This window comes from Acomys russatus, chromosome 5 (genome assembly GCF_903995435.1).
Source record: "Acomys russatus chromosome 5, mAcoRus1.1, whole genome shotgun sequence".
NCBI lineage: Eukaryota > Metazoa > Chordata > Mammalia > Rodentia > Muridae > Acomys > Acomys russatus.
In genome coordinates, this window is record NC_067141.1 from 77071044 (window position 1) to 77096676 (window position 25633).

Here is a 25633-nt window from a genome sequence, read left to right on the forward strand (position 1 = left end):
AGAGCGCCGTGGCTGGTGCTGTGGGGGTGGCCACATTCCACCCAGCTCAGGCACCACACAAGGCCCTCAACCACTACAGCTAGCACACAGCCTGCCAGGAGCACTGCGAACCACGTCACCTGGGGTGGTGGGGCTGGAAAGGACACAACCAGTGAACACAGTTTAGATTTTGGCCTGAAGGCATGGGGGCCACCAAAGGACTTTAAACTAGTACGTAAAATGGTCATCTCCCGGATGGTTGTTCAGCGAAGATCCTAGGTCTTATGTGTACCCACAACCACTTGAACAGTAACCAGGCACACAGCATGTAGAAGAGGTCAGGGTGTGTCTGTGTGTGTGTGTCTATGTATGTATATGCATTTGTGTATGTATGTGTGTATGTGTGTGTATGTGTATATGTGAGTGTGTGTATGTGTGAGTGTATGTCTGTGTGTATATGTATGTGTGTGCATGTGTGTATGTTTGTATATGTGTGTGTGTGTATATGTGTATGTGTGTATGTTTGTGTGAGTGTGTGTATATGTGTGTATGTGTGCAGAAGAATCACAGCAAAGCACTGAGGACCAGGGAGAGATACAAAGGAGAGAATATTTCAAAGTGGTGGAAGTCAAGATGCAGAAAGGAATGGGCAAGCTAAAAAAAAAAAAAAGCCTCAGAATAAGGATAACTCATCAGAGAAATGGTGGTGTGGTGGGAAAGGCATGGGACGGGTTTGCAGCTATGGCTCTTCCAAGTCCACGGTGTCTTGAGAAGTCAAGTTTCGCTAAGTGGTTAGGTCACTGGCTCTCGTCTCGGCAGCCATCCACCACCTGAACACCTACTGTGTACAGAGCTTCAGCGGCCCTCGGACACCGCCATGCACATGCCCCCTGCTGACCCTGAGCTGTGAATCATGCTGTAATTGGTTTTACTGGCTTCTCTGCCTGGACCACTGTGGTCTAAACAAGGAAGCATAAATGTCTGACATGGGATTAACAAAGAAACTCCACAGTTGGATTTCTTACGGAGACATGAAATCTCCATGACTACAGCCGCGATGAGCGCTGATTGTTTTTCTCTGAGAAAATGAAAATGAAATGAATAGGCACTAATGTAGAAATGTGTCGCACTTAGTCACAGAAAATCCCGCCCTCAAGGAAGAAGAAAGGGCTGGCAAGTGCCGTGAGGCCCCCAGGAACTCTGAGAAGGAGTGGTTGATGCAGAAAATAGCACAGGAAAGGGAGCATGCCGCTGACTGGAAATAGAAAAATGATTACAATGATAAAGTCTGGAAGCACACACTTCAACCCAGCAGATGCTCTATGGCCAGTGGGCTGAGGGACCACTTACCGGCCTTTTCTGGAACTTTTAGGAAAATCGTGTTATGAAGAACACACAAACATGGACCAGCAAGGGTGGTGCAACTCTTCCTCGGCTACTGTAACCTCTTAAGTGCTTTTCTAGGATGAACCCCATGGATGAGAGCCGTGTGGCTGGCGGTGTCAAGCCTGGGTGAAGACTGCGACCCTGAATGGGACCCAGGAAAGCCTGACCTTTACTAACTACAATTGCTAAGTGTGTTGCTTCTAACATGCTAGCTCTGGGATTTCCTTCTGGAAATCTCAGACATGCAGCCGGCCGGACACAAGAGTGCCTGAAATGAACAAGAAAACAAGACAAAACAAAAGAACAACAACAAAAAAACCGGCCCTTTGTTCTTTAAGTGGTCATGTTGCTGCCATCTGCATCCCATTCAGCCACTAACCACCATGGAAACCATGGCACAAGACTTCTCTGAAGGGTGCCTCATCCAGCTTACAAGGCGGCAGAGGCTCAGTGTCCCAGAACAGGTGGCCACAGGTGGCATACTTTGGAGAAGGAGCTGTCACACATCTGTAGCACCTCTTCAGTGTGGAAGGACAGACTTCCTTTCCATGGGACCTGAAGTCATCTGGCATAAACCTGCTCATCCTCACAGTCCCCTGCCTTCAGAGGTGGCTGTGAGATACCGTAAAGGAATACGTTGGGGGCAGGGAGAGCACATAAGAGAGGGTGACCCCATCCATGAATCGGGCTCTCCTTTGGTTCTCTGGACATGGAAGGACTTGATTATCCAACAAAAATCTTGAATTGTTAACATGCTGGCGTGGCCCACTTGGAGCCCTGGCTTTGATCCTCAGTATAAAGCCAGTTGTAGTGGTGCGCGCCCATAACCTCAGGACGTGAGAGGTGGAGGCAGGAGGATGAGGAGCCCAGGGTTCTCTTCAGCTCCACTGAGGCCAGCCTGGGCTACGTGAGAACCTGGGGAGAATGGGGAGGGGAAGACTGAGATTCAGGTCGCTTGGCGCGTGGAAGCATTCTCAGTGAGCACACTGAGAGAAGGTTCCGGAAACACCTCTCTACTCCACACTTCCTCTCGGGTCCCTCAGCTTGTGGCTGGACCTCTCCCAACCTCAGTTCCTTTCTTCACTTGGAAGATAGGGACAGCGCCACACGTAAGCCACCTTGCATGGCTTCCGGGAGACTGAACGCCAGTTACACAGAGCTCTTCCTGACACCTGCTGCTCCCTTCACTTCATCCTTTGCCCCGAGTTCCCAGACAATCCCACTGTAAAATGTCTGCCATTAAAAACATAGCCTTTCTCCACAGCCCCCTCGCTACCACATATGCAGAAGAGGCTACATCTGGGAAAGTAGGCGAACCCACTTTCCCCAAAACAAAACTGAGAAGTCTGAGACCCAGGAATCTTACTGCGTTCCTCCCAGTCAGAAGAACTTAAAGGATGAAAACATTTCAGATAAAGCTACCTTATGAAAGGGATGGGGAGGAAAAGACATATTTTTCAATGGCTAAGTATCAGTAAGTTCATTACTACTTCTAATATCTCATGCAGAAATTTTTTAAATCTTAAAAAAAAAAAAAAACCAAGCTTCTAATATTAGCCCAGGGAGGACAATGCTGGAGAACTGAGACGGTAATTGTCTGATATAATGACACAAAACAGACTTTTCCTCCTTCTGTTTTTAGAAAATTACCTTAGCCACTGTGCTCCAACAGCCCGCTGGAGTGCACATCTGGAAAGGATCTTTCAGGAAATCAGAGCCTGTATTAAATACATTCTGCAGGAGGTGTTGTTCTGTGTCACTGGCTCCCTGGAGCAAAGGCTGGAGGAAGGCTGTGGAACCGAACTACAGGCCTGAGCCTGAATCTACCTGCTGCCTGGGAGTGAGTCTGGGAGACAGCACGTAGCATACCCTCGCTGGGGCAGATACACACACACCTCCTTGCTGCAAAGACTAAAGCTTCAGGCATCCTGTGTCCATCCGCCTCTACCTTAAGTTGTCACTCATGGTAAGATTTACTAACCCTGGAACTGAGATGACTCAGCCACAGTGACCAGGTGCTGACGACTGCACCCTACAGCCTCTGAAACACCCCCATGGTCTGCCTCCTGCATCAGCGAGTCCTTTGCGCTAAGCTGTTCTCAATCCCGGTTTCTACAAATCCTTGATCGCCTCCATTCTGGTATTTCTGGAAGCCTCAGTGCACTGGCAAAAACCATGTGGATACACTGTCCATTCCTGTCCCCTTGGCTTCCTCACCAAGGCCTTTGGCTGGTCCCAAGGGCAGGGGCTCAGCACATGGGTCACAGGCTTCCCTCACCACACTCTATGCCCCAACCTTCAGGGCTCTCTGAGGAAGGAGTTCAGACATCACAGGGGCATCTTGCGGTTTCCCCGCCCCGCCCCCATGTCCGCTGCTGTCAGAAGCTTGCCAGGTGGAGCTGACAAGGTGAGGCTGCAGGACAAGGCAGCTGTTATCGTCCTTTCAGATCACATGACATTGTAGTGGCCCCTGAGGGAAGTCCAAGCAGCATCCAAATCAATGCTGGCAGTCCTCCTGAAGCCACCTTGCATGCACACTGACAGCCATCACTCAACAGCCACCAGGTGGCTGACATGGCTGGGCAGCTACTCTCACACCAGCAGTTTTGCAAAAGTGAGTTATGGGTGTTGGCAAGCGGATCCATCCCAACCAGGAAGGGGCTTTCCGTAGCCTCTGGTCTTGTGCCAGGGCTGCCTCCTCTACTTTCCTCAGAGGGTCCATCCCAACATGCAAAGGCAAGATAAACAAACAGTAGGGAAGAGAGGAGCACAGAAAGACCACAGACAGCCCCAAGCGCTGCATCTCCAAGTCAAATAAAGTTGTTTGTATTACCCATGCCACGCTATGTCTATTAGTGCAGAAAATCTAGCTTTTCAGTGCTTGTTTTTAAGAGAAGGAATTGAGGGAACAGAGAAATGGAAGGCTTTCTGGCTGATGAAGCAATCACAACGCTCACAGCCACCCAACAGTTGTCTGCTGGGATAACTGCAGGCGACAAATATGTTAAAACCCTTTAGAGTGAGTCTTAGCTCTTAAGCCCTTGATATTTCTGCAGGGAAAATTAATAAATCAGTTTTGTGACAATTTGGCCACAGGGAGAAATAGAAATCTAGATGTTCAACCGATCTTTCACCAGTAAGAGCTACACTGTAAGGCTCCAGACCAGCGCAGTGTGAATTTACATCACGTAGAACTCTGCAGGCCCTTGTGTCTTCAGGGGAGATTTTCAGAAGTGGCCTCACATTCATCTTGAAACTCAAGTCTCACATCGCTCAGGAACTCTGGACCACGAAGGTCGACCACGGCGGCTCATCAACCACTCACTCATTCCTGCCTCATGAAAGAACTCTGAGATACATCCCAGTGTAGCTGCCATTCAGCAGAGTCAAGCATTAACGAAAGGGCTGAGGACCACAGAGAAGACACAGAATGCACACATCCCTGCTGGCTGGGTGAGAGCTACATATCCAGAGTGGAGCTTTCAAGCTCCCTGGGAAGAAAATTCTAACACAGCTCACAACACCCAGAGAATTAAAACAAAATGTGTGTGTGTGTGAGAGAGAGAGAAAACCACTTGTGAAATCATGCATACTGACCCCTGGGCCACTTTTGATTCCTGGGGGTGTCTACACTCTAACACTAGGAGCCTGAGACAATGCTATCTCGCACAGTGAAAGGGACTTTGCTGGTGGGACCAAGGCAATACCAAGCAAGGACCCTTGGAGGTGAAAGTAGGGTGCCCTGTGTGAGACTCTGAAGGCTTCTGCTGGCTTTGGAAAAGGAGGAAAAGCAAGGTGTAGAATTCACAAAGCCAAGTCAGGAAGATTACTACTAATGCAAGGCCAGCCTGGGCTACACAGTAAGATCCTATTAAGAAGCGGGGGTTGGCTGGGCATGGTGGCACGTGGCGTAATCCCAGCACTCATGGAGGCAGAAGCTGTGATCTCTGTGTATTCCAGGCCAGCCTGGTCTACAAAGCAAGTCCAGGACAGCCAAGGCTGCCCAACCCTCCCTCTCACAAAGAAGAAAAGGGGTAAAGCAAGAGGCGGGGAGAAGATGATGACAACAAGAGTGACACAGGCAGACAACAGACAGACACATGAGGCAATAAAGAGGAACAAGCTGTGGGTATGCAAAAGAAATCAGCCCACCCGGTACCCAAGGCTAGCCCGGGGCGACCATGATGTGCTGTGGACCTGCAGACTTATGGGAGGATATGTTTGTGTTGCTTAAAGCCACCAGGTTTGTGCTAGTATGTTAAGAAAACACCCTGAGCAACAGAAACAGCCAGAGGTTTTGACTATCAAATTGGCCGATGGACTAGAAACTGTTTCGACTGGGCTACTTACTAACCGTGACATTTTGGGCAAGGACCCTAACTCCTCTCTTCAGGCTATAACTTGGGGGTGGGGTGGGGGGTTGGGGGGTTGGAGGGGGTGGGGCTAGGCAAGTCTGGTATCTTGCACCTGTTGACAACTGCTCCTGATTCCCAGGCTAAAAGTACTAGGTACCAGTTTCTGCAGTTCTGCTCCGGGCCAGCCCAGGGACTCCACACTGACCTTGGGACCTCTGTGAAACACTAGGGTTTAGATGACCACCCTGGTACTTCTAGAATCTGTCTACTAGTAACTTGGTGTACAACTCCCATGTGTTCAAAGTCTGAAATCACTCAGTAAGGTCTTGAGACAGAGCAGGCTCATCCTTGTCACTGAGCCCAGAGCCCTTTTCCTCACAAGTCCTCTACTGTAGGACATCAGTCCATCCTACAGGCCAATGAGACCACAGCCCAAAAAACAGGTGGCTGAAGTGCAGCTCTATGTGTGGCTCCTACACTGAGCACGGGCCTGGAGACCAGCCCTCGAGGCCTATACCCATTACAGGGCAGCTGACTACTTTCAGAAGGGTGTGGAGAGACCGGTAACTTAATATCATCAATGTTTATAGCCAAAGGGTCTGTCTGAACTCTAATTAGCTTTGGGAACACCAAGTCAGTTCTAGAAATTATCACAAATGCTGCTTCCTTCAGTCAAGCCTTGGTTCTTTGGGGTTCCCAAAAGATGAAAAATTAAAATTGCACACTCTCTTAACATCAATAATTTGCAAAGCCCTTCCCTCTTGCCCTGACTCTCCAAGGCAAGTGCTAACTGCCTCTGTGGAGCCTGGGCCTCAAGCTCTGCTCCATGGACTGTTGGCTCACCTGTGTCACATTAGCGGAGCCCTAGAGAGACGTGGGGAACGCGGAGAGAAATGGATGCCTGGGTAGCTAACGACTTACACTCCTACGAACAAACCTTACATAGAAAACATGAAAATAAGGTCTCCTATTAATCTTTAATGGGCTTGCAGACTTCCTAAGGAAAATTATATTCAACAGTAAATATACACTAGGCCATTTTTCATTTAGGCAAGTCGTTTTAGAGTCAACAGGCTTTGAGCTGAGCAAACAGCTGCTCTCTAATGTCTTCCTTCTGAGTTGTGCACAGAGAACATCACAACTGTGCAAGAGGCAGGGGCTCACGGAGGTGTACGTCAGAGGTACGGGTCACTCCTGCTGGCGGAACCTCTGCTCTTCTTAGCAATTCCTTCTCCTTGACGCATTCTCTCATAGCAGTGCCCCAGCCCGTATCACTTCCTGCACTTTATAATACAGCGCTCACAGCTGCATCTAAAACACTCTTCTCGAGGACAAAGGAGCCAAGTCCCGTGGTTTATGCAGGCCATTTTCTAGCAATGTGTCCCTGGGCTTCTCTGCCTAGCTGCTGAGGAAATGGCTGGTCTGAACAGCAGCATGCAGGGACACCTCGAGGCCTATGTACCATGCAAGCCTCTTCTCCCTGGCTCAGCCTCCAGCAGGGTGCCAGCTTCACTCCTGGTGATCTCAACTGCTCTGTCACTTTCGGTTGTAGGCCTGCACTTTTAGAACAGTCTTGCCAACACTATGAGAAAGTGGGAACCTAGAATTATGACCAGAACAAAGTGGGTAGTTAGTAAATACTTGGATGTGTGAGCAAATAAATCTAAGCTCCAAAGACCAGGGCTCCAACTGCCTGCTAATCAATCTTACTGCAGACGTCTTGGGTTTACACATCCGTCGGCATGCCAGGCTCAGGTGAGGAGCAATCAGGCTGAGCCCAGCTGTTCTAGATTGCACTCACAGCAGCCACACTCACTCAGAACCTGTGGCCGCACCTGATGGTGTAGGGGCACAGGAAAGTTGCCACACAACAACCTTCTTAGCCGGGTCAGCCTTCATCCACAAAGCCCACAGGCAGCTCAGCCATGGGCCTGCTTAGAGTTAGATCCAGATTTGGAAAAGAAGCCCACACGCTCTGAGGGCAAACTCATCACAGGGCACTAACTTCGTGTTCCGTACTTTCAGCCCTTGGACGTCTGCCTCCGTTTTGAAACGAATTCCACATGCATGAAGCTCAAATCTGACTTAGAGTCCGTATCAGCGATCTTTACTAGGCCCAATCAAGTGCAAAGACAGAGTCAGTGAGCACAGTTTCACAGTGCTTACTGTTGAAAAACATAAACTATAATATTTGTTGTTACTGTTGGGTAAGGTTCTGGGTCTGGGCCCTACCTCTCTGTGCAGCCTGTCCCCAGGTTGCGGACTGGTCACCCCTAGAGGGCGTCATAGACCTCAGATAGTGTAGAGTCCCAAAGCGTGCATCACTCTGAGCACTTGAGCTCCCCAGGCCACAGCAGCGGCCCCTCACTGCAGGAACCACTCCAAGGCTAGTGACAAGAGGCACCCAGTTGGAACTGGCCTTGGCAGGCCCATCTCCCGTGGACCGCCTTTGAAAGTGGGAGACACATACATGGACCTTCCAGAGCAGGCAGGTGCCATGCACCATGGTGAAGTACATAAGGCCTCATGGGAAAGGTACGTAAGACCAAACTGTGACTGTCCCACCGCTCATGTCTCGGTCTTCCCATACATTGAGCACACTCGTGTGACACCTCCAAGGACAGGACACAGGATGAGAGCCTCTATGCCTACACCAAAAGAGGCCTGGGAATATAGACTGCTGTTCCTCCTCCCAATGTTCCTCCCATGCTCACTGTGACCATCCAGGGACACTGTAGCAGGAACCACTCTTCCTTCACAGGAGAGGGCAGCCCAAAGGAACCAGGCACTGTTTCTACCCAAGAAGTACAGACTTGGCAAGGAGATACGGTGCTTGCTGGGCTCTGGAAGGGCCTGTGGCCAGTGTCCTCTGTCCTCCTGTGGCCAGTGTCCTCTGTCCTCGTGGAAACAAGAACAAGCGACCTATCTCACAGGTGCTGCGGGAGGTTCTCTCCTGCATGGCTTGGTGTCAGAAACCCAGTCAGACAGTAGCTGGTAGCACCTTTTGGACACCCAGACGCACACACACCCCTCAGTGCAGTCTAGATGGTATTCTCAGCCCAGCCCAGCCCATACTCCCTCCTGGAAACCAAAGCTGTGTCTACACAGGGGAAGGAACAAGAGGAACAGAGTGAAATGTGTCAGCTGTCCTTCCAATAGCTCAGGGCATAAAGACTGCTCTGAAGGTCACTTCTGGAAGGAGGGCTTCTCTCTAAATAATTGCCCTCAAGTCCTCTATTTGGGAATGCATTTTCTGTTTTAACTCAGACAACTGCATCCCTATTTCAGGCCAAGGTCGGCTTATGGACAACTGGTTGTCTCCTCCTTCGCGTACATTATAAGGAGACAGGTTTGACAGGCAGTGCTACCCCTTAAAGGATCTAAGCAGGTTCCTGATCAACACACATTGTCACTGTTTGATGGGAGTGTTCCTCCCAAAAGCTCATGTGTTGAAACCTTTCCCCCTGGTTGGTGGGATTATTTTGGGCTCTGGAAACTTTCAGAGATGTGGCCTAGCTGGAGTAAGTGGGCTGCTGGGCTGGGCGTGTATCCTTAGGATCTGTATCTTGTCCCACGTCCCTCTCTGTCTGGCCACCATGAAGGGAACAGATTCTGTCACATGATCCCAGCACCATAATACTGTCTCCCTTTTAGTGCACGGGCAAGGGCTTCCCACTGCCCTCCTTGCCTGTGTCTAACTTCCTGGTGCCGACGCCTTCCCTAACACTCACGTCCCACCGTCTAGACAGTCCGGACCCCAGCTACAGCTTGTGTTGTTCCCTTCCATCCCCCGCCCCAAGGTTCATTCCCAACACTGATCTGGGTGTCTTTCCTCCGTGGATCCTTAGACCTGAAAGGAGGATGACATAGCCACCACCAGCCCCGAGCACATAGCTAGCAGTCCCCAAATCTGAAGCTCTCCAAGCGTGACCCTCAGACCGGCAGCAGCAGCTCTGGCCTTTCCACTGCAGAGTCTCTGGTCCCACACCAGAGCACCTGCATCAGAACTGATGGCAGCATAGCTAGAGCTAGCTCACCAGTGACCCTCCTGAGAAGTTCCAGAACCATCCCTCCAGGCCTCCTGCTCCGGCATGGACACTTGCCCTCGCCTGTCTCTTGGGTACTGAGGGCACTTGAGTCAACTCTCACCTTTGAGTCCTACAAAACAGCTGATGGCCCACCGCGGGACCAACCACCAGCCAGTCCAGCAAACAAGGCGGAAGCATCATTGCCACGGGCCTTATTTGTAGCTGGTCAAGGTTCAGCTTGAAGTTCTAACGGGAGGGTGATCTCTAGGCCTCTGTCCTGCCTCCACAGAAAGATTTTCTTGCATGGCATCTGGCTCCTTTGCTGCGGTGTTCCTGAGGGGAAGGCATTTCCTGTATTCCCCACTCCTGTTCCCAGAAACTTCAAGCAATTAGTTATCCAGAGCCAGGTGACTCTTCCCTGGTTCTCTTGTTCTCAGGAAAGCAACAGGAGGTTGGCCAGAGGCCACTTGATGTGAAAATGCAACACACTGGATGCAGGAGCCACCCAGAGCTCTTCCTGCCACACACCAGACCTCGAGGAGACTCTAGAACTCCCCCATGCACTTCCCCACATATTTTGTTGTTTTATTTGAGGAACGCTTCTAAAAGAACAGATCCTGTTGTTTAAAGTCACACAGGACAGGCTTCTTGAAATGCAAGCGAGGGCATCCACCGGCATGCAAACACTCCTGGTAGCTTTGATGTGATGCAGGAAGTTTTATTAATAGATTTAACCCATATAAACAGCCCCTTCCCCCCCCCACCGGGGTTCTTGGTGGCTTTTCAAGAGTGTAAACCAAAAAGGCTGAAGATTTGCTACTTTAATGAGAAATGAAATTATACTTCCAACAGGTTCAGAAGCCCCGTCCAGACAAGGTGCTCTGGCTCTTACTTAAACATTCTCGATCGAAAAGATTTAAATGAAAAGTGAAAACAAAGGTACCTCCAGCACCCAATTTCATTCCTGCACAGTGCTCTGGCCGCCACACGGTAGCCTACAAGATGGATGCCCTTGGCACAGCAGCGGGTGGCACACATTCAAGATCTTGGGCTCTGCAGCCCACCACGCCTCCTCAAATTCCAGTCACACCATTTGGGTGACATGTGAATGCCTTAGGATCTCACATCCCCAGCCTTCCCACCCCTGCCTTGCTGAGAAGAGCTCGTACAATGCTTGGCACGCTGCAAATGCCATGTGAATGCTGCTCACCCTCACCCTAACTCAGCTGCTACTGACAGTCACGCGTTCTTGGAGGGATGTCCTCTCTGTCCCTACTTGCGGCTTGGTTCCCAACGGGACGGTGGGTGACTCACTGTGTGGAAGCATCCAGGGGAGGGTTGTATAGGCTCTGCAGCCCTGAGTCAGTCAGTGCCCTTTGTCTGGCTCCTCATCTGACTGGCTCATGCACAACACTCGCTCAGAGGTGGGAGCCCCTTATTTGATGTGGTCACTTTGGGTCACTGAAGGTTTCCATGCCCACAAGGCTGCCAGTCACATCCCTGCTGCCTACACATCCTCAACAATAGTGAGTCTCACCACCGTGGGGCCCAGCGGTCTTGTGGCCAGCTCCGCGCACACCTTACTGTATCCACGTGTGATACTAACTGCGTATTCTATTCTACGAGAAATGTTCCGGAAATGACACATACCCCACACACATCTAGAGTTTTGTCCCCTGCCTCTGTCTTCCCACTGTCTCTGGAGGCCCAAACACCAAAATGGAAAAGAGGGCGATGTGTAAAGTTTAGCAATGTGACCTCCGGAAACAGCAGCGGCATTTCTGTGAGCTTTTCAGTGGTGTGGGTACATAAAGAGGTAAGCAGCAGCGGTCTGCCCCACCACTGCCTCCACGCCCTCGCCCCACTCTGTCGCTACGGGGCAGAAACGGTACATTATAGATCAAGGGAGAGAGGAGTACATATGACTGACAGTTTCGTGTACTCTGTGGCACTTACTACCCAATACGCTTGCTTCATTCTAACCCCAGGCAGCCTTGTGAGGGCGGAGTAAATGGTCCACAGAAGGGAAACAGCTTCAAGCTGCCCATATCATAGCCTGAGTAGAAGCCCAGCTCGGCCTCACTTGCCCTACACTGACAACTGTGATGGGGAAATAAAAATCTCAAGACTCCAGCAGTGTGTGGGGTTTTTCATGTCGATAGTTCTTTTAAGTTCTTGTTTTCCTTGGATGTGAAATTTTCTGCATAATTAATCACCTTTGGAAATTACAGAGAAATTTCTTATTCACTGAGTCGGAAATGCCCACAGAAACGAAAATGGCAGTGTGTGCCCCACAGGACACCCTGTGAATGTCGAAACATGAGATGGGGGCAGGGAGCGGCATGCCAAGTCTGCTGTGTGAGCCCCAGTTAGAGGGTAGTGAAGACCAGGCTGCGGTGGCGAAGACCGCACCGAGGAGGCTCAGGCAGAATCTCAGGCACAGACCCCAAGGAGAGGACAGTGCTGCTGGCTCTGGAGGGGTGACCTGATGTTCACACTGCCTGGGTGACCCTTGCCCCCCACAGGCCCTCCTCAAGCAGCAGAGGCTAGTCAAACACAGGACAAGCTCCCCTGCTGGCTCACAGGAGACTGTAAAGAACAACCAAGCACAAAGTGAGAAACACCCAAGTTGAGGGCTGCAGGTGCTATGGCAACTGTGAGTGACCAAAAAAGGACACACTGTGCTGAGGAGCTGCACACTCTTGAGAGGCAGCATGCAGTCTGAGGGTGGGCAGGGAGGGCCTAGATGATGGCGGGCCTTAGGAAGGCAGAGGTCTCGCTTCTCCCTCCTCAATTACTCAATGGCTGAAGCAGCCTTGCAAAGAAGCTATGGAAGAGGGGTCAGGTAGGGACCTGGGGAGAGTAAAGTGTGCCTGGTTAGTTTACGGACCTGATGGGGTATTACCCTGGTTTGCCAGACCTTCTTCACCGGTGCAGAGGAGGACGGGAGCCACTGGTGGGCTCTCTTTGCAGAGGAAGAGTCAGCTGTACTGGGGCAGCCGAGGATATCACATGTGGTCTCCCTCAGCTGACCGCAGCTTCAGACAGGGTGGTCTGAAGTCCACAGACGCAGGGACCTCCCCGCCCACACCCTTCAGTTCTTACTGGAGAGATCCTAAGGTCATTCCCCTAGCCCTGTACTGAGATGTTATCCACTCAGCAGAGACTTTTCTCTGTAATGAACAAGACAGCCTTCGGGGCAAGGGTCTTAGGAAGGCAAATCTATTAGGTATGTCTCAGGAGCAGGACAGAAGCATGGATTATTTAGAGCTGGTGTCAGCATGTGACAGCCAAGACGTTATCTAGAGCATGAGACATGCAGCCAAGGCTCCAGACGTGCGCTGCTTTGGGCTAGGTGCGAGTCAAGGATTGACCAGTACACTGGATTTAAGGATCACACAGGGGAGCCTGAGTATCTGGAAAAAGACACATGACCGATAGGTCCAGGACCCAGGCTGTCACAGACACTCAGCTAGTGTGCCCAGAGTCAATAGAGAGTTAATAATGATCATTAGAAGGGCAGTGTGGTCTTGGAGGGTTTGTCTCCTATTTGTGGAAACAACTGTATCAGAGTCGGTAAGTTGTCACAGAGCGTCTGTAACAAGCAGAGTGCTCAGGAGGAAATGAGATAAAACGAGAACTTAATGAGCAGGTGTTACCTGAGAAGCCATCTCCCCTTTTCAAACGATGCTGAGACCCTCTGATGGGCGATGCTCTCAGCTCTACTCTCTAAAGCCAAGGAAGTCATAGTTACTGAGCCATGCATTGTGTCTGGACTCTGAAACTAAAGGTAGTCCGTCTGTCTGTAACAAAAGGACGGAAGGCTGAACAGTGTGGAAACTGTATTTTTGTCAGGAGGAAGAATCCTTTGCAGCTGATGACAGAAACCAGGACTTGGGAGTTAGGAAGCTTGGATTGGTTCCAGGCCCTGTATAAAGGAGCTCTGTGCTTCCGGCTGTCCCCTAGGCCAACCCATGTAAGGTAGCCAGTATGATCAGAGACTGAAGTGGTCCTTTGAGAGTAGTCCTATGAGTGAGGTCAAGGTCACGACTGTGTGGCCGTGTCGGTGAGGTGCCATCAGTGTGGTCCTATGAGTGAAGTCAGGACTGTGTGGCCATGTCAGTGAGGTGCCATCAGTGTGGTCCTATGAGTGAGGTCACAACTGTGTGGCCATGTCAGTGAGGTGCCACCAGTGTGGTCCTGTAAGTGAAGTCAGGACTGTGTGGCCATGTTAGTGAGGTGCCTGCCATCAGTGAAGTATGGCAGTCCACTGATGGTCCTATCAGCATCCATGGGTGGAGGTGCTTTACATCTCATGCCTTGCTCAGTACGGCCCTGGGCTTCTCTACCTCAAGTTTCTCTTCCGTGCGACTCACCCGCCCCCCCCCCCCCCGACCCACTTCACAAGGTGGCTTCCCAGGAAGCATTAAGTTTGCGGTTCTCATCTCTGTTCTCCCAAATCACTTCATGGCTACCATCCCGATGTAGAATGTGCACGCTGGCCGCCTCCTCTGCAACGTGCAGAGCTTCCAGGGTTTTACTGTCTCACAGTAAGTGCCGAGCAGATGGGCAGATGCAATGGTTGTTATGTGGACGGAGAGCAGCTGGGTGGATGTGCAATGAATGATAGATAATACACAGATACGTGGGAGAATGAGTGGACAGACGTCCCACAGAGGGAGGAACAGCAGGACGGAATGACAGACAGAGGGCTGGAACCTCTCTGTACTATACCCAGAGTCCCTCTGAGCTTCGCTCTCTGAACAGCTGACATCACTGACTGTTCTGCCTGTCCCAGCTTCAGACGACTCTCCATTTCCTACCTACAGCTGCTCCAGACCCTTTTGTCATGAACCCCAGGTGTGGGGAATATTTCTTTTCTCACCCACTGTCCAGGACTTCAACAGTAGCCTCTATATATGGCCAGTTCTAAATTCTCCCCGATTTGCCCGTCTCGTCTCTGATGTCTATTTATTCGCACTTTCTATTTCTTCATTCACTTACTCACTCAACAAATGTTCATTAGTTACCTTTGCTGGCAGTTTTTAAGGTTTTCCAAGTGTTAATCTGTTGGACGAAGGTCTTGTTGACTGAGTTGTCAGGTGCTGGTTTCAGTGCCCAGCCATGGGGAATTGATATATATGCTGAGCCATCTCCTGGATCCATGTAAGGAATGCTCCCCAGTTATCTACCTGCCCTCCTCTCCAGACCCTGCCCTCCTCTCCAGACCCTGCCCACCTGCCCTCCTCTCCAGACCCTGCCCACCTGCCCTCCTCTCCAGACCCTGCCCACCTGCCCTCCTCTCCAGACCCTGCCCACCTGCTCTCCTCTCCAGACCCTGCCCACCTGCCCTCCTCTCTAGACCCTGCCCACCTGCCCTCCTCTCCAGACCCTGCCCACCTGCCCTCCTCTCCAGACCCGGCACACCTGCTCTCCTCTCCAGACCCTGCACACCTGCCCTCCTCTCCAGACCCTGCCCACCCGCTCTCCTCTGATGTTCTCTAGGTCTTTGAGGTATATAGTCTAGCACTGTGCTGGAAGCCCTGCGTCCTGCCTTCAGTCACACTGGGTTTTCCCTGACTCCTCCCCTCCTTGCCTCCCAAGCTCCCTCCATCCTCCGCTTCACCATCTCTATTTCTTGGCCAACAATGACCCAAACACTTGCTCCACTGTGATTACCCAGAAGGCCCTCTCTGGCTTCCTGGGCATTGCTCACCCACATTCTTTCATCTGCTCTCCTACTCAGCAACGAGAAAGACAGCTCTGGTGCCAAGATTCCTTTGAATGCAAAAACCAACACAGTGTGCAAATGTAATAAATGGAGTTTCTGATTCTTCCTGCCTCCAGGGTAGTGACTTTGGAGGATGTGGACATATTGTGGGTGGTGACGCAGAGGTGGCCCCAGCAGGGACCCTGACCCTGGGAAGTGTGGGAGGTAGACCAGACAGAGAGAAGAAAGCAGAGTGAAACCATCCAGGCTTTTTTTTTTTTTTAAAGCTACTGATTCTGGGAGAAACAAACCTGCTTTTACCCTCTTCTGCCAAAGGAAAGATAGGAAAAGAGATGCAGGAAGATAGTGCCAGGCTGTGTCTGGCTCACACATGCCTGAGGTGGCGGCCCGGAAGGACCTGTGCCCTCCCTACAGGCAGTAAGTGTGGCAGGAGACCCTGGCTAGGCTTTCAAAGTCTGACAAACCTGTGTCATACAGACACATGCAGCGGGGTGCGGGGGGGGGGGGGGGGCGGGGGACACTGCTCTCCCAAGAGTTGTGTGTTAAAAATCAGATGTTTGGCACTTTGAAAGCACTGCTAAAGACACTCATGTACTCAGGTGAAACGAAAGCCGTTCAAGTAGACTGGGAAATGTTTTACTTGCGTTTTCTCATATTCCTGAACCTTTCCTTCCATGGTTCAGAAGTTTGCATTGTCTAATTCCCAGTTTCCATTTGTGAATGAACCAGTGCGAAATAAAACCAAGTGCCAAATCAATCTACCAAATTAATGTCTAGTTTTAGGCATTAATTATCCCCTGAGCCATTTTCTCTTGAGCTTGTCACAACAGGTCCAGGTCTAGTGATAGTGCTTCCAGTTTTCAACGCAGGAGCTTACTCTGAGGAAACAGAGAGTCTCGACTCCTAAGACGCACAGTTTGCTGTGCATAAAAGATCTCATTCCAGGTGAACACGTCTCTCACCTTTTAAAGGTGCTCGACCACTGTTGCACTACACAGGTCACTAGGGCAGAAGTTCCCTCCATCCTGTCTGGCGCGTTTTCCCGGCTGACAGATTAGCATGCCACGCACCCTGTGTATGTAAGAGGACCACCCCTTTCTGGGGCAGGAGTTCAGAAACTGCATGCAGTCTTTCTTGCAGGGCTGTTCCAAGGGACAGGTGCCTTCTTGGTTCTGCTACCAATGCCCCAGGTTTCTAAGATGTAATTATGGAGTCCTGAGTCCATAGGGGAAGGACAACTAGATGCCTGGTGACCTAATCTACCTACTCTTTTGACGACAGGGCCCACAGCTGGACACCTGGAGGAGGAAGAGGAAATCTATTTCCAGGAGGCCATGGGAGGTTCAGAGACAAGAGTCTTGAGGCTCCTGACTTCTTTTAAAATAATTTTTTTGAGGCACGGTCTCACTATGTAGCCCTGACTTTCCTGGAACTTACTATATAGACTAGGCTGGCCTCAAACTCAGAGAGATCTGTCTGTCTCTGCTTCCCAGGTGCTGAGATTAAAGGTAGGCGCCACAATACACAGCTTCCCCATCCTTTTGATGTTCAACATAACCAGAATAATCTAGAAAGAATTAGAGAGCCATGACCCAGCATCACTGAATGCAGAGAATACACTGACTTTCCCGATAGGAAGGAGCATGCTGCCAAGCAAAGGGGAACCTGGGACGCTGTCCAAGGTGGCCAGCTGGCTCTGGCGGAACTCAGCCCTGTAAGGCACAGGGATGTAGTGCACACTCGGACACCCAGTGTTGTAGTGTCTCCGATGCATACACAGAATGGTCACTGCAGCCCCAGTCCCTCAACAAGGACAGCACAGGGCGATATCGAAAGCCACAGGACAGGTGGCATGCTCAATAGCCTTCAGCCCCCTGTTTGATTGGCACTGGAAGGAGAACAGAGGTGAAACTACCTCTATGACTCCTCAGTGCAGGCTGGAGCAGCAAGCCCAAGCGCAGAGCCTCTTGGTGGTGAGAAATGCCAAGCACCTGAGTGACTAATTAGAGAGCAAAGAGCAGTCGAAGCAAATCTCCGGTACCCTGAGTCAGGACTCAGTGCAGGGCTTGCTCTGAATGCTGGAGCTGGGAGGAACGGAGGGAGCAGGCTGAGTATACACTTAAATAATGTATAGGACATAATTTGCATCAAGAATGAAGGACATGCTTCCTTCAGGCCACGCTAGGTACTGTCAGCCTTCCAGACAGCAAGGGAAGCAACCAGAAGGGAGCTGGCACGTGAGCGAGCTGTGGTCCTCTGGGGGGGTGGGGGAGGAAGAGCACGAAGCCTTCAGATTTCATCCCAGCCGTCTAATAACATCTCCATGCATACATTGCTGCAGAGCAGCTTAGAGGCCTGAACAGCTGAGCTCGCTCCTTCCCCGACCACCCCAAGAGGGACGGAGCCTGTCAGCTTCACTAAAGAAGAAGGGAGAGAAAGGAAAACAAGAGCGGAAGCAAACCTCAAGTTGCTCCGTATCTGTTTGAAGGTGCAAGGCAAAAGAGAGTCAGTTTCACGCTGAGGTGCCATGGGCCCCTCAGGACGGAAACCTGAAGGCTGCAGTAGGAAAACATCCCTTGCAGGGCAGTTTTAATCAGCTTGAGCAGCTCTCTGGTAGGCAAGGATGTAAGGCAGGAAGGGGCGGCTGCCATGTGCGAACATGTGGAGGGCTTGGTGTTTAGCGGTGCCTGCTCCTGCTACCCCCTTCCTGGTGGGGATGTGCGTGCACGGGAGGGGGCCGGGGCTTGGGGGCTGGGGCTTCAATCATCACAGTAGAGCCAGAGTTGGGGCTGAGAGGGTGAGTAACAGGCAGGAAAGCCCACAGAACCCCAGGCTCCAGCCACTACCAGCTGCTGCCCTGGGTGAGTGTATGGAGGCATCCTTAAGATGGACTGAGAAGAGATGAAACAGAAGGCATAAAATTAAAGACGAGATTAATAAAATCTGCTGAAGGAGGACACCACTAGCCAACTTGGTGGCTCAAATTACACTGACCACATTGGACAGAGAGGGAGTAAATGAGAAGACGTCCAGGTGCTGGAGAGAAATTATGGGCTAACTAACCAGGGGTAACGCCAGGGAAGCCCCAGTTCACCTTCCCAGGAAAGACAGGGTAAAAACATGAAGTCCCCCTACTGGGCTCCCAGACAGGCCTAGCTCCGACTCTCGCAGCCTCCCAGCTCTAGGCAGAGAAGCAGTGACTGCATTACAAACACCACCTCCATCCAGATGTTTACTGGGCTTCCACCCTGCAGCGTGAGGCGTCTGTCGCTCCCACTCTGGCCTCGGCAGGGTTGGAACCCTCAGGATTAGGCAAGGACTGTCCTAGTCTTGTGTCCATTTCCGTTTCTGCCCTGTCAGCCGAGTCTACGTCTGCCCATGGGAGTGTCTCTCAGTTTCTTGAACTTGTTGTTATATGGGGTAAGTCTGAGCCCCAGACAGCAGCCAAACCATCGTGTTATCTACAGATTCCTCCTGACACTTCCCCAGAGGCATCCAAGTCCTCAGATTCCCAGCTCCCCACCCTTGCTGAGCAGGAGTCCGATGTGATACAGATTTTACAAAGATGAAGGGCTCTGTTTTTAGCAGCATATGACTATGTGTGTGTGCACACGTGCATGTGTGTGTATGGGACGGGGGAGGGGGTGGTGAATACAAACTCACCACTCTCGATAGACTTCTGGCCCGCGTGAGTGTGTCACAGACTTTCCCTGGAAGTCATGTGCCATATGAATGTTTGAGAAGAGAAGGATTGGCCCCTTCCGTCAGCCACGACTCCATGGGAGATGTTGACTCAACCCTCCACTTCGGCCTGTTGAGCCCTCCTTCCTACTCAGGGCCCACACCTCCTTCCTCAGACCATTAGTGGTTAGAACAATGTCTTTGGGCCAAAGAAAACACTAGGAATCAAGTCCTGGTCACACGAAGAAGAAGAGGAAGGATACCCTCTCCTCAGAATCTCTGCGCCTTCCCACGCCTCCATCCAAGGCCAGGCTCCGATCACCACCCCCATCCTGCCCTCAGCTGCCTTCGCTTTCCGTGTCCCTGCTTTGCTGTGCTCTGTCCATTCTCAGGACATTCTGGTGCATCCATGGCTCCTGCTGGGCCAGTGGCTAGAAAGTAGACTGACTCCTCTCCACACACAAGCAGCCCTTGTAATTCTTCATCCTCATCCCTCCAGGAACAACAAATCACTTCTTTCAACAAAGCAAATAGACAGCAACATGCAGGCATGTGGCCATTACTCTCAGAAAATCTTTTAACAAGAGGGCTTGAGTGCACACCCCCAGAACCCATGTCCAAGAGACAGGCCTGGTGATGTGTACCTGTAGTCCCAGAACTGCAGGTCAGAGACAGATCCCAGGGCCTCTGTGGCTGGCTAACCCCACTGAATCTGTGAGTTTCAGGACAAAGTGAAAAATCCCATGCTGAGAATCCAAGTGGACAGGGTACAGTGAAACGACACCTGAGGTTGGCCTATAGTCTCAACATAGGCACAAACTCAGGGTTAGGGTTAGGTGTATATGTGTGTACCCCCACACCCCCTCCACACACAGAGAGAGAAAGAATGAAAACAGAACGAAGTGAGGAAAAAGAATATCTTCAGCATAAGACAGTTATACGTATGAAGGCCCTCCCTTGTCCTCTGGCCACTCTATGAGCTGATTTAAGGAAAGAATAGCGCCCCATCCCACCAGAACAAGACTCAGCTGATACGAACCAACACACCAGGCATTGTGGGTTTTCTTGATCTCTACTCTTTCCAAACAGAGAGTCCATTATTACAAACCAGCTAAGCACCTCCTTGCAGTTTCACCCATCTGTCTACCTGCTGCTCACCGCAAAGCGCAAGGGATTTACAGAGACACTGAAGTCCCCTACGCCCAGCCCTGAGGACCAAGTGAAGGTGCCATAGACACGATGCCCTGCCTAAGTCCTCCATCAGGATTTGGCCTGCTCCTCTGAAGGAAATGTGGCAAGCAAGCCTCAGTGTGCAGAGCTAATCTCTGTCCGCTGGCACCTGTTTGTTTCCAACAGTGACTGAATTCGGCTCTAAGCTCTGGAAGGACAGACATCAAACTGTCAGCAGGGTAGCTGGAGGGCTGGCCTAGGAAGGAGACAGCGGAAGACCCGACCCCTTTTCTCTTTCTGGCTATAGAGAATGAGTTCACAGAGCGCCTCAAAGGTTAAATATAAGCCAGTAAGTGGCCAAAACAAAAAAGGAAACAAATGTTTCCTACAATATCAACCAGCCCACACACTAAAGGCAGGAAACAGTTGACTCCCCACCCCAACCCAGGGAGCTGATTGCCACTGTGTGGTCTCTTCCCGTTTTCTGCACCTGTATACCAAGAGCCTCTATCCTTGGCAAGCTCCTTTTCCAAGCTTGGCAGCCCCTGGGACCCTGAGTGGGCACATGCCTACGACCTCGCCTCACCTGGGCCCCATATAAGCAGTGGGCTTTCTCCCTCTGCCTCAAAGCATTCCTCGGTTAAAGATGGGACTGTGCCCAGGGTGAGAGCAGAGCAGCAGTGAAAGCCTTGTTACAGAAGCAGAGGTCAAACTCTTACCAACCCACTCAGAGGACCTGCCCCCAGCCTTGCCAGCTGCACTGACAGCAGCACCGAAAACTGCAGCTCTGGAGGTAGAGCTGCAGTCCAAGGCTTCCTCCAAGTCCCATCAACCGGCACACTCACCTGCAGATGTAATTTGTCTTGCAGGAGTCCTGCAAATTCAGGCAGTTGGGCTTCTCTCGTTCTTCGTAGGAGCACACGGGAACAATCGTCTGTCGCCTCCGCTCGGTGCAGGCTATGTCCCGGCAGGAGCAGAAGAGCATCCCGTAGCTGTGCTTGGCGGGGACTTTGTCAAAGAACTGCCTGAGGGCCTTGTGGCACTTTCGGCGGTTGCAGACGTCGTTGGACATGCTGGTGGTGCACGGGGTGATGTAGGCGGACCTGTACTTCTTGCAGGTGTCGTCGAGGTTGCAGGCCTTAGCCGCGTCCAGGCAGTTGTTCCCTTTGGAGATGTGCTCCACTGCAAAGCAGAGAAAGAGGGGTGAGCACGGTGCCTGCTGCTCGGCGTAGCCAGACAGCCGCCCTGGGGTCTCCGGCATTCACCTGACCAAGCACACACTCTGGAATCCAAGGAGTTTCAAAGCTACTAACATAAAGGTCCATGACCAAGAGAAAAGTGTTAGGGCGCAAAGGGTACCAGCCCACCGAAGGCTCTAGATGTCTGTGAGGAGCTATGGACCCAGGCCACGGGAACTCAGGCACCTGACCAGCTACCAGTAAACAGGGCGATTAGAGACATGTTTTCAGCTCCTGCTTGGTAAACTGAAATCAGGATCAAAGAAAACAGCAACAAATTATATACTTGTTCATGATACACTATATAAAATGATATGGTGACTGCAAGTATAATTGCCATGCGATCCTCCAGGAATATAATTATGTAATAAATGCATATAGAACATGCTAATTACTATATGATTACAGAGTAATTACATGGTTATTTGCGCCCAGAAGACAAAATATTATGCCAGTCTCTCTAAGCAGAAAGAAGCAACTCCAGAGGATCTGTGGCTAAGTTTCAGCGCGCAGACCATTGGAAGAAAACCAGAATAAAGCACTAAAAAATTTGCAAACCCTAATTACCACTTAACTCACCACATCCAAAATGTGGGCTCTGTGGACACTGAAGCTCCCGATTAGGAAAATTCGGCTAGGATTCTGGATAGGATTTCTCTGGGCTTGTAGTCCACAGGCCTCAGATATGCCAGAGAGCATATGTTGCTTTTGCTCTGGCTCTCTGTGCCCAGGCTGCCCGGGAAACCAGCACCACCCACTGTGGACTGCTCTTGTAAGGCCTAGGTGAGAGTTTTCTGAAGACAGACTCCTCCAGGTGGCTGCACACTCTGCCTGGGCCAACTGCGATGGGGACGTTTCAGTCAATGTGAACGGACAAGAGGCATAAGGCGCATGTTTTAGTTGTTGTTGTGACAAACACCCTGACAGAAAGACAGTTCAGGGGGAAGGTTCCTCTGGCTTACTGCTCCAGAGCGCAGTCTGACATGGGGAGAAGCCATGGTGAGGTCTGAAACGGCTTCCTACATCACACCCACAGCCTGAGCAGAGAGAAATCGGGAATGCTGGCAGCTTGCTAGCTTTCTTCACTCTTAAACAGTCACCCCCACTTCCTCCATCTAGAGAATGGTGCCACTCACAGTGGGCTGGGTCTTCCTCCAATTACCCATCTCGGAGACACGCCCACAGACCAACCTGGTTACTCCTTGGGTTGTGGCAAGGTAACACTTAGACGTAACTGTCATGACCCATGTAAAGGAGTTTCTCTTGAGAAAGTGAAGTGAAGGAACCTTCCAGACCCCACAGCAGCTGGTAAGCATTTATGCCAGTGATCCTCTACAGAAGGCGCATTGGGGGTGGGGATTTCGGGGTGAGGCACTAAGATGGCTCAGCAGGTAAAGGTGTTTACCGCCCAGCCTGATAGCCTGAGTTTGAACCCTGGGAAGCCATATGGCACAAGGAAAAGAACCAGCTAACACAAGTTGTCCTCTGACCTCCACACCATCGCACTCTCTTATCCTCCCTAAACACATACAGAATAAATCCAAATAAACGTATTTTTAAGTTGCACAACGGTAGGGGGATAATGAGTATCAGATATTCTTATCACAACCTCAAAGACAGTTTTTACAAAACAAAACTTAAAGGGCACAAAAAGTAACTCCAAAACTTCAAGGAGTTTTTCCGAGAGAAAAAAAAAAAAAAAAAAAAGGTCTTTAAAAACCAAACAGAACAAAACAGAAGAACGAGGTTTTAAGAGAGCATTCCAAATCAGAAGCTACATTACAGCGTGAACCACAGCTTCCGAGAGCTGCAGGTTCAGTGTGGAGAGCAATGACCAAGACTACTAGCCTTTCAGGGTGAGCCATGCAGCTACTCCAGAGATCAAGCCTTGCAAGTTGGCTCTCTCCATATCTTATGGTCTCTGCCTTAAAAATTTCTTTCCTTCTTGGTTTAGTTTTTCGGGACAGTGCTTCTCTGTGTAGCCCTTGCTGTCCTGGAACTCGCTCTGTAGAGCACACTGGCCTTAAACTCAGAGATCCGAATGCCCGTGCCTCCTTCGTGCTGGGAATAAGTTGTGTACATCACTGCCTGGCAATTTCTTTTGTTTTTAAGTACTTGGTCTTATGTACCCCCGGCTGGCCTTGAACTCCCTTTGTAGGTAAGGATAACTTAAACTTCTAATCCTCTTGCCTATGCCTCTGAAATGCTGGAGTCACAAAGCGTGCATCACCACAAAGTTTGTGTGGTGCCAAGGACGGCTTGGTGCACCTGAGCCCTTGAGATGTTGGGCCCAAAGATAATGATTTGTGTCTTTGCATGTCTATAGTCCTCTGAGGTTCTACACTGTGAATGTTTTATGATCGCTGAAAGTTAATTAATAAACTCTTATTCCTCATTGGAGTTACAGCTAGATGCTGGTACCTTCACATCTGCACTGACTTCCAATGGAAGGTATTTTCTAACGTCTACAGAAAACAAACAGCTGTGGTGCAGATGTGGTTGCCACATAAAGGATGTAGGTAGTGACACACAACCCATCAGTGCATGTGACCTCAGCCTCACGTGGAGAACAGTGGCAGAGAAGATGTCTGCCGCTGGATGCACTGGGTACCACAGGCCTGCCAAACTTAAGTGAACCCGGTCTCACACCCAGCACCTGGTTCCCTCCAATGGGAAGGACGCACGTATTTCCAGCAAGACAACTCCATTCCTTACGTTAACGTGACTTGTTTGTATCTCGTTGATCTTAAAAGTTTGACCTTTTACTGTTTAATTCATGCTGCTTTTATAATCGTGTGAAAACAAGCAATGGTCCTCTTTGTTTACAGATCTACAATAACACTGTAATAAAAATGAGTCAACCTATGGCTCCCCTAACACTTCTTTATCTCTGAAAGTAATCCACACAGCACAGTGACACACAAGCTTAAGAAACGCTTGGCTGGTTGGTGTACACCTTGCTGTTCCCATGACATTGTTGTCTTTTAAATGTTGATAAAATTACATAAGCTATTAACTGTTTTCTTCCTCTGTGTGTGTGTGTGTGAGAGAGAGAGAGAGAGACAGACAGACAGACAGACAGACAGACAGACAGAGAGAGATGTTTATGTGTGTGTACAAATGTCTACACGTGTATGTGGAAGCAAGAGGGCAATGCCAAATGTCCCCCTCTATCACTCTTACAGAACCTGACACATCCATACTCACCCAGCCTGGCTGTCAAGGAAGCTTCGGAAACCTGTCTCCTCTAGCCTGGGGCTGAAATCACACATTCTGCCTTCCCTGGCTTTTATGTGTGTGCTGGGCATCTGAACTTAGTCCCTCAAAATTCTGCAGCAAATCCTTTGCAGGCTGGGCCATTGCCACAGCCCATTTTTTTTCCTGTTTCATCTTAATGTTATATATATATATATATATATATAGAAAGCAATATTCTAAAGTAAAAGCTTTGTACCAAGTGAAAACAATAAAGTGTGTTATGTCTGGGCCAATTGTTCAAAGCTAACTTAGTTTTGCAGTAGGCATGACTTCACCTCACTTCCTTGCTGGTTCTGTTTTCTCCTGTTCATGCGCCTTGGCAGTACCTCACCTCCTCACCATTCTTTTAAAGCCTGTGACAAATTCTGAAGTGTACAACCTGGCACATTTGGAGGGGGAAAACCAATTTATTTCCACCTTGCAGGTCATATGTGAGCTCTGGCACATTCCTAACCCATATGAAGACAAAACACTCCATTACTACACTTCTTGTCTCAATGAGTCCAGCAAAATCTAAACACAAGAACCTAATGGGGAAAATAAGCAAACAACAGACGCCCATTCCTTACAAACACAGATGTACAAATCCCCCCCCAAAATTGAGCTAGTTTTTCGGCAATGTGTTAGGAAGATACCACACCATTTCCCCAAGGAGCCAAAATAAGTTTGATGTTTAAAAAAAAATCAATGTGATTCCACAGCAACAGAATTCAAGACGATGAAAACCCACAATATTTTAGTAGACAAAAAAAAAAAAAAAAAAAAAAAAAAAAATGCATTCAGTGAATCTCAACACTCACTCAAAAC

At 50.2% G+C, this 25633-nt stretch overlaps 1 protein-coding gene across 1 annotated transcript in view; it reads right to left on the minus strand.

The window, feature by feature from the left end:
* Gfra1 (GDNF family receptor alpha 1) overlaps nucleotides 1–25633 on the minus strand; it is a 201844-nt gene that overhangs the window by 33383 nt on the left and 142828 nt on the right. The window contains exon 6 of the mRNA XM_051146857.1: nucleotides 21176–21512. Within this exon, the coding sequence (XP_051002814.1) occupies nucleotides 21176–21512 (337 nt within the window). The remainder of the gene's footprint in view (nucleotides 1–21175; nucleotides 21513–25633) is intronic.